This window comes from Pristiophorus japonicus, chromosome 10 (assembly GCF_044704955.1).
Source record: "Pristiophorus japonicus isolate sPriJap1 chromosome 10, sPriJap1.hap1, whole genome shotgun sequence".
In the NCBI taxonomy this organism is placed as follows: domain Eukaryota; kingdom Metazoa; phylum Chordata; class Chondrichthyes; family Pristiophoridae; genus Pristiophorus; species Pristiophorus japonicus.
This window is the reverse complement of record NC_091986.1, coordinates 105,261,775-105,275,574: the sequence shown is the minus strand read 5'-3', so window position 1 is coordinate 105,275,574 and position 13,800 is coordinate 105,261,775. Positions and strand designations below refer to the sequence as shown.

General features: G+C 44.5%; 1 protein-coding gene across 3 annotated transcripts in view; it reads left to right on the top strand.

Moving 5' to 3' along the window:
- LOC139274778 (deuterosome assembly protein 1-like) overlaps positions 1–13,800 on the top strand; it is a 288,549-nt gene that overhangs the window by 51,826 nt on the left and 222,923 nt on the right. For all 3 annotated transcript variants that reach the window (XM_070891467.1, XM_070891468.1, XM_070891466.1), the window contains one exon: positions 8,697–8,753. In XM_070891467.1, the coding sequence (XP_070747568.1) occupies positions 8,710–8,753 (44 nt within the window). In that variant the 5' untranslated portion in view covers positions 8,697–8,709. The remainder of the gene's footprint in view (positions 1–8,696; positions 8,754–13,800) is intronic.

The following is a 13,800-nucleotide window of genomic DNA, read 5'->3' as shown; positions in this document are numbered from 1 at the left end:
TTCTGTAAGAAATTCTTGGTCCTTGCACCGCATTGCATCTTGTATTGCTGCAGATCTGATTTTTCCAATGCTCTCACACAGCACTCCTCTCACACACAACTGGCTCTTTAAAAATGGCGAATGCCAACTCGGAGCTGTACTGCGCATGCGCGTCCATTGCAACGACGTCATAAACGTAACTTTTTTTTCCTGCACATGCGCAGAAGGTGCTGCATCGTTTTTCGGCACAGAAAGCATGTTCCAGCACCCGAGGCGACTAGACACGCTGTGCGGTACCAAATTCGAATTATACATCGGGGAAACTTCAGCAAAGTATTTCCAGAACATTTCTGGCCTAGAAAAATGGACGTAACTCTGGCAATACGCGAGAAAATGAGCAGGCAAAATTGAGCCCAATAATAGTATAACATTAACAGACTGTAGGAGAGTTTGATTAACCCTTTCCTTAAATTGATCTTTGTTATTCTCAATTCTGTTAAAGGAATTTACCTACATCTCCTTCATCTATTTCCACACCTCTTAACACTCTGAAACAAATCTGACACTTTACTCTGTAAAGAATGAACCTAACTTTTTAAAAATTAATTAAGTTGCTAAAAACACATTTTGTCACAACATATTTTTGAAAAATGTTAATAATCTCAATTAAAAAAAAAAAAAAAATTTCAAACTTAGTTATAAAAGAATTAAATCTGTCTTTTGAAACCAGTTAACTGCAATGCCTGTACTTGTATAACTATTCAGGAAATGGCATGGTACTGCGATTTGAAGCAGGAAATGCTGTGATTATGCAGCAGAACCACAAGCATCTGGAAAGAGATAAAACCAGTTAAAGTCTCAGGTGTAGACCATTTGTAAGAACTGGAAGAGAAGTGAGCCCCTTTAATAACAAAATGGGAGGAGGCTGCAGAGAACAAAAGGCAGATGTCACAAATCAAATTTAGTGATAGTAAATTATGGATTATTTTATGCTGTAACAGAATATTCAGAGGACAGTGGCTCAATTTCAAGCCATGTAGCAGTATTGTCACTTGGATTTTAGTAATATGTTATGAACATTTGAAATTTTCATACCCTATCACCATGACCTGTGAAAAATACCCACAAGTAGAATTATAGATTTTGAGTCTAGGATAAAATACTAGTGGTTAAAGGTCTGCCATTATTGATAATTGGTGGGAGCAATTTAATGGATAGTCTCATGTTTCTCTTGTGTTAAATTAAGAGTATCTTGCAACATTAAAGTGTATTGATTTAAGTGCAGCTTTTTTACCCTGTAGCATATTGGTACCAACATGGTAAATGAGACTAATGGCACCATTGCAGAAGAACCTAAGAAATGGGAGCAGGATTGGGCATTTGGTCCTTCTAGCATGCTCCGTCATTCAATAAGATCATGGCTAATCTTCTACCTCAACCCTACCTTCCCGTACTATCCCCATATCCCTTGGTTCCCTTTGAATCCAAAAATCTAGCGATCTTTGTTTTGAATATACTCAACGACTGAGCATCCACAGCCTTCTGTGGTAGAGTGTTCCAAAGATGCAGAACCCTTTGCGTGAAGAAATTTTTCCTCATCTCAGTCCTAAATGGCTGGCTTCTTATTCTGAGACTGTGACCCTTAGTTCTAGACACCCGAGCCAGGGGAAACATCTTCCCAGCAACTACCCTGTCAAGCCCCTTAAGAACTTTCTATGTTTCAATGAGGTCACCTCTTATTCTTGTAAACTCTATAGAATATAGACCTAGTCTATTCAATCTCACCTCCTAGGACAATCTCCCTATCCCAGGAATCGGTCCAATGAAACTTCGTTGCACTCCCTCTAAGGCAAGTATATCCTTCCTTCGGTAAGGAAACCAAAACTACACAGTGCTCCAGGTGTGGTCCCACCAAGGCCCGATATAATTGCAGTAAGACTTTGGGCCGAAAATGCCCTCCGCCTCAAACGGGGTGGATAATTCGAATGAAATGTTCTCCGCCCGAATCCATGGGGCAGAGAATAGAGGGAAATTGCCCTCTTTTTGTGTTTTATTTCGTTGCGGTGGTGTTTGGGGCGGCTGAGGGGCGGAAGTGCGTCGGGAGCGGGGCGGAAGGCAGGTGGTGTCATCAGCGTGACGCGGACGTGCTGCAACGCGCTGCCATGTGGCAATGTCCCTCCCCTTCAGTTAAATGGGAGGGCTGTTGGGAGCTCTGCAGCCACTTTAGTGACGCTCACTGGAACTCTAGGGAGGGCTTCGGCTGGGCCAGCGGCCTGGCCGAACCCGTGGCTGCTATTGCGGGCCGACTTCAGAGTCAGCCTCCAATTAAAATAAAATGGCAGTTGCAACAGTACATCCTCCCCTTTAAGGGCAGATGTGCTGCCCAGCCACTGCCTGCTTCCAGCTGGGAAAAGGTGTTGGCAGCACTGAGCGGTGGCGGCTCCACTCCTGCGGGGCAATTTGCTTCACGGGCAGAAAGGGGTCGCCGCCAGGTGCTAAGGGGTTGATGCATGCCGACAGGGCAGGAACACGGGGCACAGCGGAAACTCGTTTCTGTCGCCCCTGGGGCAATTTCGGATGGGTCGGATCATCCGCCTGCCCCAGGTCGGAAAGGCCTTGCCGCCATTACCAATGGACCTTAAAGAGGGGGGCAATTTCAGCCCTCTTTACTCTTATACTCCAGCCCCTTTTTAATAAAGGCTAACATAACATTTGCTTTCCTAATTGCCTGCTGTACCTGTATGCTAACATTCTGTGATTCGTGTACAAGAACACCCAGGTCCCTCCTGAGTACCAACATTTCCCAATCTCTCACCATTTAAAAACTATTCTGCTTTTCTATTTTTTTCTATTAAAGTGGATAACTTCACATTTCTCCACATTATATTCCATCTGCCACTCACTTAACCTGTCTTATATCCCTTTGCAGCCTCTTTGCGTCCTCCTCACAACTTACATAGAAACATAGAAAATAGGTGCAGGAGTAGGCCATTCGGCCCTTCTAGACTGCACCGCCATTCAATGAGTTCATGGCTGAACATGCAACTTCAGTAGCCCATTCCTGCTTTCTCACCATACCTCTTGATTCCCCTAGTAGTAAGGACTTCATCTAACTCCTTTTTGAATATATTTAGTGAATTGGCCTCAACAACTTTCTGTGGTAGAGAATTCCACAGGTTCACCACTCTCTGGGTGAAGAAATTCCTCCTCATCTCGGTCCTAAATGGCTTCCCCCTTATCCTTAGACTGTGTCCCCTGGTTCTGGACTTCCCCAACATTGGGAACATTCTTCCTGCATCTAACCTGTCTAACCCCGTCAGAATTGTAAACGTTTCTATGAGGTCCCCTCTCATTCTTCTGAACTCCAGTGAATACAAGCCCAGTTGATCCAGTCTTTCTTGATAGGTCAGTCCCGCCATCCCGGGAATCAGTCTGGTGAACCTTCGCTGCACTCCCTCAATAGCAAGAATGTCCTTCCTCAGGTTAGGAGACCAAAACTGTACACAATACTCCAGGTGTGGCCTCACCAAGGCCCTGTACAACTGTAGCAACACCTCCCTGCCCCTGTACTCAAATCCCCTTGCTATGAAGGCCAACATGCCATTTGCTTTCTTAACCGCCTGCTGTACCTGCATGCCAACCTTCAATGACTGATGTACCATGACACCCAGGTCTCTTTGCACCTCCCCTTTTCCTAATTCCACCTAGCTTTGTATCGTCAGCAAACTTGGATATATTTCAATCGGTCCTCTCATCTAAGTCATTGATATAGATTGTGAATAGCTGAGGCCCAAGTACTGATCCTTGGGGTACCCCACTAGTTACAGCTTGACAACCCAAAAATGACCCATTTAGTCCTACTCTGTTTTCTGTCTGTTAGCCGATCCTCAATCCATGCTAATATATCACCCCAAATCCCATAAGCTCTAATTTTGTGTAATAACCTCTTGTGTGGGACCTTATTGAATGCTTTCTGAAAATCCATATGCACTCCATCTAATGGTTCCCCCCAGTGACAACCTCAAAAAACTCTTAACAGATTTGTCAAACACAATTTCCATTTCATAAATCCATGTTGACTCTGCCCAGTCCTATTATTATTTTCTAAGTGCCCTGTTACCATGTCCTTAATAATAGATTCTAGCATTTTCCCTTCTACTGCTAACAGACTAACTGGCCAATAGTTCCCTGTTTTCTCTCTCCCTCTCTTGAATAGTGGAGTTACATTTAATACCTTCCAATCTGGGGGAACCATTCTAGAATCTAGGAAATTGTGTAAGATAAAAACCAATGCATCCACTATCTGTAGCCACCTCTTTTAAAACCCTAGGATGTAGGCCATCAGATCCAGGGGATGTGTCGGCTTTTAGTCCCATTAATTTTTCCAGTACTATTTTTTTACTAATACTAATTTCTTTAAGTTCCTCATTCTCACTCGACCCTTACTTCCCCACTATTTCCAAAAATGTTTGGTGTCTTCCGTGAAGACAGCTACAAACGGCTGGATTTTGCTGGCGTTCAGAGGGCGGGTTTGGAGGCAGGTCCCTGTCAAAATCTAAAAAATTGACAGCAGGGCGGTATCCCGCTCTTAACCCGCCTCCTTGTAAGTTTCCCAAGTGCCAGGTCTGCCTGCGCTTTGCAGACCCGACACTAAGCAGTGGCTCAGACAATTGAAATACTTAAGAAGCGGTTTGAAGGCATTTAAGCAGCATTTTACCAGCTACTAACCATTTTTCCAACTTTTTAACGACTTTCACGTCGCTCGGGGATCACGTCAGGTAAGTATGTCGGGTTTTCAACAACATTCCATTACTTTGAATAAATGGAAAAAGTGGTATAAAATCTACCTTTTCATAGCTGTTCACTTTCCAATGTTAGAAGCTGGAGCCTTCAGGATTTGGAAGTCATTTTCAGATTTCGGAAGGTTGGAAGTGTTTGGAATAAACTCTCCAGTGTCACCTCCTTGGAGCAACCTCTCTCACCATTGACTGATCGCTTCTGTCATCTCAACTTCAGTTGGCATCTATTCCAGCAGCATCGTTGCTCTTGAAAAAAATCTCACCTTGGTCCTCAGTCCCACCACAATCCATCCCATCAACACCAGCATGACCAGGCATACCAGCATGACCAGGCACACCATCATGACCAAGCACACCAGCAGCACCAACAACAACACCAACCTTCTCCAACAACACCAACCTTCTCCAACAACACCAACCTTCTCCAACAACACCAACCTTCTTTGCAATCACTTGATGCTGCATAGGATACAGGACATCAGCACATGACCAGGGATGGCCTCACTATGGCCAAATATATTTTACTTGAGGCTGTACACTCTGGCTGCCACATGATGCGCCAGGTTGGCACCGCCCCACACCAACACCATAAAGCATCACTGCAATGCCCAAGCCATTCCTTTCACACTCATCACCATTGCGGGGATAGCCTTTTGTCTCACCATTCATTGCAACTCACTAAGCTACTTCCAAAGGTGCACATAAATCTGTCTAAGAAGGCAAAGTGTTCAAAATAAAGATTTCAATGTTTGACAACACAAAGCAGAAACTCTACATGAACATTAGCTAAAAGTGCGTACGCTTGTGTGTTGTTAGTTGGTATGATTGAACAAGGATGAGGGTGAGTGTGAGGGGTGGCTAGTGAGATGGGAATGTAGATCGAGAGAGCGAGGGATGGGTGGAGGTGCAACGTAAGTTGGTGTGAGTAAAGATGTGCAGGAGTATGGTAAAGAAGGCAGCGTGATGGGATTGTGATGAGTGGCACAGCAGGATGAGGTTGAGTGTGGCTTTGCAGTATCATTTCATGATCTACTGAGATCATTGAAAGGTTTGTGCCACTGCAGGCAGGTCCTCCTGACGACATCCCTGCTTGTGCCCTCCTCAGCAATTTGCAATCAGGCTGAGTTGGTCTCCTGGAGAGGTGTCTTCTGCCATCTGGAGAGAGTCATGGGAGAGTCTCGGTGCAGCTGTGTACCTTTGTGCAGTCTTTGTCAATGTTTGCAGCACCTCAATGCTGCAGAATACTGGCAGCAGAACTGTCAAAATGAATGTAGGCATGGACCCTTTAAGGAAACTGTCAAATGATGTCATCAGACCCGCTTCCTTTTAATTGGCCGGGAACCTTGCAGGAGGCAAAATCAAGGTAAAATCACTTCAATAGAGTGGGCTGCAACTGTGAGGGTGGGGTGGGGTGGGAGGGTTTCCAATCCACACCCGAAGTTGCCCACCTCTCTCCCGACCGGTAGGAAAAATCACGGTCAAAGTATTTATTTAATATCTCTGCCATTTCCATATCCTCCATTATAATTTTTGCTGTCTCTGTATAAGAGACCCACGTTTTCTTTTGCTAATCTTTTCCTTTTTACATACCTATAGAAGCTTTCACAATCTGTTTTTATGTCTCTTGCTAGTTTACTCTCATATTCTCTTTTCTCTCACTTTATCAATTTCGTGGTTATTCTTTGCTGAATTCTAAAATCCTCCCAATCCTGAGGCTTAATACTATTTTTTTAGCCAAATTATAATCCTTTTCCTTTAATCTAGTACATAGAAACATAGAAAATAGGTGCAGGAGTAGGCCCTTCGAGCCTGCACCACCATTCAATAAGATCATGGCTGATCATTCCACCCAGTTTAGCGTCATCTGCAAGCTTCGAGACATTACACTCAATTCCTTCATCTAAATCATTAATGTATATTGTAAAGAGCTGGGGTCCCAGCACTGAGCCCTGTGGCACCCCACTAGTCACTGCCTGCCATTTTGAAAAGGACCCGTTTATCCCGACTCTCTGCTTCCTGTCTGCCAACCAGTTCTCTATCTACATCAGTACATTACCCCCAATACCATGTGCTTTGATTTTGCACACCAATCTCTTGTGTGGAACCTTGTCAAAAGCCTTTTGAAAGTCCAAATACACAACATCCACTGGTTCTCCCTTGTCCACTCTACTAGTTACATCCTCAGAAAATTCTAGAAGATTCGTCAAGCATGATTTCCCTTTCATAAATCCATGCTGACTTGGACCGATCCTGTCACTGCTTTCCAAATGCACTGCTATTTCATCCTTAATGATTGATTCCAACATTTTCCCCACTATTGATGTCAGGCTAACTGGTCTATAATTACCCGTTTTCTCCCTCTTTTTTTTTTTAAAAAGTGGTGTTACATTAGTTACCCTCCAGTCCATAGGAACTGATCTAGAGTCGATAGACTGTTGGAAAATGATCACCAATGCATCCACTATTTCTATGGCCACTTCCTTAAGTACTCTGGGATGCAGACTATCAGGCCCCAGGGATTTATCGGCCTTCAATCCCATCAATTTCCCTAACACAATTTCCCGCTTAATCAGGATATACAGTGTACTATTTTTAATTTCTCTTGGTAGCCACGGTTGAACCAATTTTTCTATGGAGTTTTTATTCCTTAAGAGAAAGTATATTCGTTATGAATTATTTAAATGTTTGCTATTGGTTATGTCCCAACATATCATTTAATCTAGTTTCCCAATCTACCTTGGCCAACTTGCCTCACACACCTATGTAGTTTTGGTTTGTTCAGATTTAAGATCCTAGTTTTGGAACTAAATTCCTCTCAAACTCAATGTAAATTTCTATCATATTATGATCACTCTTCCCCAGAGACTCCTTTAATACATGGTTAGTTATTAACCCTTTCTCATTGCACAATACTAGATCTACAATAGCCTGTTTCCTCGTTGGTTCCTCGACATACTGATCTGAAAAACTATCTTGAATGCATTCCATGAACTTGTCCTCTGCACTCACTGCAAATTTGTTTTGCCCAGTCTATATGAACATTTATATTCCCCCATGATTACAGTATTACTCTTGTTACATGCACCTCTAATTTACTGATTTATGCTGTACCCGACATGACAATTACTGTTAGAGGGCCTAGAAACTACTCCCACCAATGTTTTCTGCCCCTTTTGCTCTACTGTAACTACTTCTATAACTACAGAAAAAGGTGTGATTTTGATTGCCACACCTCAAAATATACATAAGAGAGGGTGCAAAGAATAGCAACAAGAATGATCCTGAAAGTAAAGTGATGAGCTACAATGAGAATGGAAACGCTTAAGCTAACGGTAGTTGCAACAAGCTCTGTATAGGATTAAATGGTATAGATAATTTGACCCCAGAACATTACTTCAAGAGGATTGACACCAGTAGAACAAAAAATTATGTTCAAATTAGTGAAATGTAAATTCAGAACTCATTGTAAAGAAAAAAATATTTAATCATAGGGATATAAGCATTTGGAACAGTCCACCAACTAAGCATACTTTCCAGCAGTGGCTAGTGGATAGCCATCAGGAGAAGGAGTTTTGGCTGATGTTTCCTTGTTTTGTTTTTTGCTTTGTTCTCCCTAGCATGGAGACACTGAAACCAATTGTAAAATCCCTATTGCCGCCCCTGAAGAGATCTGCGGTGTTAACACAGTTCAAATGTTCATCCTGGAACCTTCCTGGTCTTAACACAGATCAGATATTCAGTCTGGAACCTTCCTGGTCTATAGCTCAGTACAACACCATATGGTGCAATTCCAACTGAGTCACTCAGGAAGCTGTCACCCATAATGTTTTTATTATTAAAAAGGATAATGATACTGAGAGGATTAGTATTTCAGTGCTCTGTGTTCAATAGATGATGCTATATTTCCTCATTTTTCAGACTAACTGCTGCAATGGAGGAAATAATAAAAGGTTTGGAGAAGAATAGTCGATTACGGTATGATTCTTAATTTTATGTTCTTTGTGTAATGAAGATTTTAAAAAGTGTATCGTGACTGCGACTATAATGTCAGAGAGTCAAATTGTTGTTTGAGTGCAGCCATTAAAAAGAAACTACACAACATTAAACTATCTGCATATATTGTATAATAATGCATAACCATGAGAACACATGGTACTCAACTCTGCATAATGGCTCTGGCAGCTATAAAACCACTGAACTGTCACTCTTAAAACTCTTCAATAAAAATTTGTGGGGGAGGAGAGAAATAAATATGTAAGTTAATCTTAAGCAAATAGTACAACTCCTCCTTGGGAAGGAGAGCAAAAAAAAATTATTAAATAACTGGGATACAAATATAACAGTCAACTTTTTTCTTTCAGTGTCAATAAGGTGTGTAATATAACCTTATGTATGTCATTTGATGATTTACTTCAGTAAATTTGCTACTTTATAGCGATTGGCACTGTTACTGTAGCCTTACCACAGTAAACATCAGAATTCGGACTCCGGGTCCCAGACGACAGGGTTGAAATTCCTCACGTGGTTTTCCTGTAGTTTGCAGGGTCAGAGGGAGGGCAATTAATTATAATAGGATAGGTTGGCACACTGCAGGTACATCTTCAGTGCCCACCTGTCTAGTGTAGCTGCAATGGCTGCACTGTTCAACCTGCGCCGTCTCCATGCCCAGTCCAAGACCACCCCAACCTCTGTCGTCGAGCTACAGTATGCGGACGACGCCTGTGTCTGTGCACACACAGAGGCTGAACTCCAGGACATAGTCGATGTATTTACTGAGGAGTTACGTTAAACATTCGTAAGACAAAGGTCCTCCACCAGCCTGTCCTCGCCGCACAGCACTGCCCCCCCCAGTCATCAAGATCCACGGCGCGGCCCTGGACACCGTGGACCACTTCCCATATCTCGGGAGCCTCCTATCAACAAGAGCAGGCATCAACGACGAGATCCAACACTGCCTCCAGTGCGCCAGTGCAGCCTTCGGCTGCCTGAGGAAAAGAGTGTTTGAAAACCAGGCCCTCAAAACTGCCACCAAGCTCATGGTCTACAGGGCTGTAGTAATACCCGCCATCCTGTATGGCTCAGAGACATAGACCATGTACAGTAGACACCTTGAGTCATTGGAGAAATATCACCAACGATGTCTCCGCAAGATCCTACAAATCCCCTGGGAAGACAGGCGCACCAACATCAGCTTCCTCGACCAGGCTAACATTCCCAGCATTGAAGCACTGACCACACTTGACCAGCTCCGCTAGGCAGGCCACATAGTTCGCATGCCAGACACGAGACTCCCAAAGCAAATGCTTTATGCGGAGCTCCTTCACGAGCCAAAGGTGAGCAGAGGAAACATTACAAGGACAGCCTCAAAGCCTCCCTGATAAAGTGCGACATCCCCACTGACACCTGGGAGTCCCTGGCCAAAGACCGCCCTAAGTGGAGGAAGTGCATCCGGGAGGGCGCTGAGCACCTCGAGTCTCAACGCCGAGAGCATGCAGAAATCAAGCGCAGGCAGCGGAAAGAGCGTGCGGCAAACCAATCCAACCCACCCCTTCCCTAAATGACTATCTGTCCCACCTGTGACAGAGTCTGTGGCTCTCATATTGGACTGTTCAAAGAACTCACTTCAGGAGTGGAAGCAAGTCTTCCTCGATTCCGAGGGACTGCCGATGATGATCGTAGCCGGAAACTCTGGCATCTGACCACTATTGGAAGGGATTAACACTTTATTGCATTTTGGTGGTACATAGTTTAAAGCTTAAACTATTGAAATGCAATAAAGTGTTAATTCCTCTAGTCCTGGAAAAACAAACCAAGCATATAACAGACTGGAACTCCCTTAATTTGTATTTAAATTTGCAGAACCTTAATACATGTTGAGCATCCGAAATTTGGAATGTTCCGGAATTCGGACACTGGGCTGATCCATGGCAGGGTCATAAGAACATAAGAAATAGGAGCAGGAGTAGGCCATACTGCCCCTCAAGCCTGCTCCGCCATTTAATACAATTATGGCTGATCCGATCATGGATTCAGGTCCACTTCCCTGCCCACTCCCCATAACCCTTTATTTCCTTATCAGTTAAGAAACTGTCTATCTCCTGGCTTAAATTTATTCAATAACCCAGCTTCCACAGCTCTCTGAGGCAGCAAATTCCACAGATTGACAATCCTCGGAGAGAAGAAATTCCTCCTCATCTCAGTTTTAAATGGGTGGCCCCTTATTCTAAGATTATGCCCTCTAGTTCTAGTCTCCCCCAATCAGTGGAAACATCATTTCTGCATCCACCTTGTCAACCCCCCTCATAATCTTATACGTTGCCATATGATGACCTCTCATTCTTCTGAATTCCAATGAGTAGAGGCCCAATTTACTCAACCTTTCCTCATAAGAAAATGTTCCGAAATCTGGACCTGCCTCAGATCTCTCCCGACTGGGCTGCCACCCCGGAGCCCCGCCTGTTTTGGCCGCCGCTGGAACCCCCCCCCTGCATCTGCTGCCACCGGTCCGCCGCCTCCCCAACCCCTTACCTCGGCCCAGGCGCTTCCGGATTCGTGACAATGGAAAGATGTTCCGAAATCCGGAAATATCCGAAATCCTGAATGACCTTGAATAAAAATGAAAATGATAGGTTTTTTGAAAAGTAATGGTAGTACACATATTAAAATGAGGTGTTCCTAATTTCTCGTGTTTGCTTACTTGATTTTCAAATTTGCAGATTGGGAGATTACGTGGTTAAAATGACCTTGGCTGCTTTCTCTCACATGTGCCGGTAAACAGTTGAGTGAGCTAAAAGGGGAGCACATGGTGGTGCTGTCCTGAGAGATAGCATTAACATGCATGTACACCCTTGCCAGACCATAGTACTGAGCACAACCCTGGTTCACCACTGATTAGCAGGAAAGCAGACCGAATGGTACCAATCAAACTAGTGAAGACAGCCCCTTCGACTCTGATGCCTAAAAGATCTATAGCAGCCGTCATAGCTGCCATGCTGGAAGGTACAACTATCCTTAGATCTTCTATTGGGAAGCCTTTGCTGCAGATTGTTCTGGAGCTGCCACCTGCATGGCTAGTGCCACAGATGTGGGGAGTGGGCCCCTCCCAACTGAGCTAGCACCTACACCACACTCTGGGAGACCCTATCCACTGCATGAACAAATATCTGATGCTTTGCAAGCATCTTCTTTTAAATGATAGGCTCTTGTGGGATGAAATTCGGTATCGCCCCGTTGGGCGTTGATGTCCTGCAAGCTATATTGGGCTTACCAACCCAGCAAACTATCGCGCTCCACTTCCTCTGAAGGGCGGGAGCAGGGCGCAAAGCTATGCAAAGTTAGCAGCGCTACATGGTGAGACGCGTAACACTGGCCCATAGACAGGGCCCTCCACTTCATTAAAAAGGAGGGCCAAGCTGCTGACTGCGGGTGGGAAATGGGGCCATCGCTGGACCACCAGGGTGCGGCGTACTGCGACTGCAGCCCGGTACACAAACAGAGTGCCGGGCTGCAAGATCGTGACACAGACCCTGCAATCTACCAACAAGAAGGCCGTGACCGGTAAGTCGGCCATGTTTTTTTCCTGCTGCATCTCCCCTTTAATTTTCGCCCCGTGAACAAGCCTACAGCTTGGTAAGTGCCCGAATTTGGAGCGCTACCGAATTTTCCCTCTGGGGCGGAAAGGGGTGCTGCGCACGGTGATGACATTGTCATCGCCGGCGCGGGGCGCTACCTGTTTCTGCCGCCGCTAAACTTCCGTGGAATTTTGCAGGAGTCAGTAGCAGCACTGTGCCCAGGCGAAAATTCGTTTGCGCCCTGTTAGCGCCGCTCTGGGATGCAAACGCCCTGAATTTTTCCCTCTTAGATCTTGATACCAGATTCACAGCTGAGAGCAACAGTTTCCTGTTCCTCCAGCTAGTGACAACTGCCTACTTATCTTCCACCTCAGCTCCTCCTGTCCATTTGTGCTTGGTGTGGCACCAAATGAAATCCCCTGTCTCATTACTTAACCCTTCTGGGTAGGTACTTCTGGGCTCGTACAGGAGGCAGACAAAAAGCAGGAAACTATAGACCAGTTAGCCTAACATCTGTGGTTGGGAAAATGTTGGAGTCCATTATTAAAGAAGCAGTAGCAGGACATTTGGAAAAGCAAAATTCAGTCAGGCAGCGTCAGCATGGATTTATGAAGGGGAAGTCATGTTTGCCAAATTTGCTGGAGTTCTTCGAGGATGTAACGAACAGGGTGGATAAAGGGGAACTAGTGGATGTGGTGTATTTGGACTTCCAGAAGGCATTTCACAAGGTGTCACATAAAAGGTTACTGCACAAGATAAAAGTTACGGGGTTGGGGGTAATATATTAGCATGGATAGAGGATTGGCTAAGTAACAGAGAGTCGGGATAAATGGTTTATTCTCTGGTTGGCAACCAGTAACTAGTGGGGTGCCACAGGGATCAGTGCTGGGACCCCAACTATTTACAGTCTATATTAACATCTTGGAAGAAGGGACTGAGTGTAACGTAGCCAAGGTTGCTGATGATACAAAGGTGGGAGGAAAAGCAATGTGTGAGGAGGACATAAAAAATCTGCAAAAGGACATAGACAGGCTAAGTGAGTGGGCAAAAATTTAGCAGATGGAGTGTAATGTTGGAAAGTGTGAGGTCATGCATTTTGGCAGAAAAAAAATCAAAGAGCAAGTTATTATTTAAATGGAGAAAGATTGCAAACTGCCGCAGTACAGCGGGACCTGGGGGTACTTGTGCATGAAATACAAAAGGATAGTATGCAGGTACAGCAAGTGATCAGGAAGGCCAATGGTATCTTGGCCTTTATTGCAAAAGGGATGGAGTATACAAGCAGGGAAGTCTTGCTACAGCTATATAAGGTATTGGTGAGGCCACACCTGGAATACTGCATGCAGTTTTGGTTTCCATATTTATGAAAGAATATACTTGCTTTGGCAGTTCAGAGAAGGTTCACTAGGTTGATTCCGGGGATGAGGAGGTTGACTTATGAGGAAAGGTTA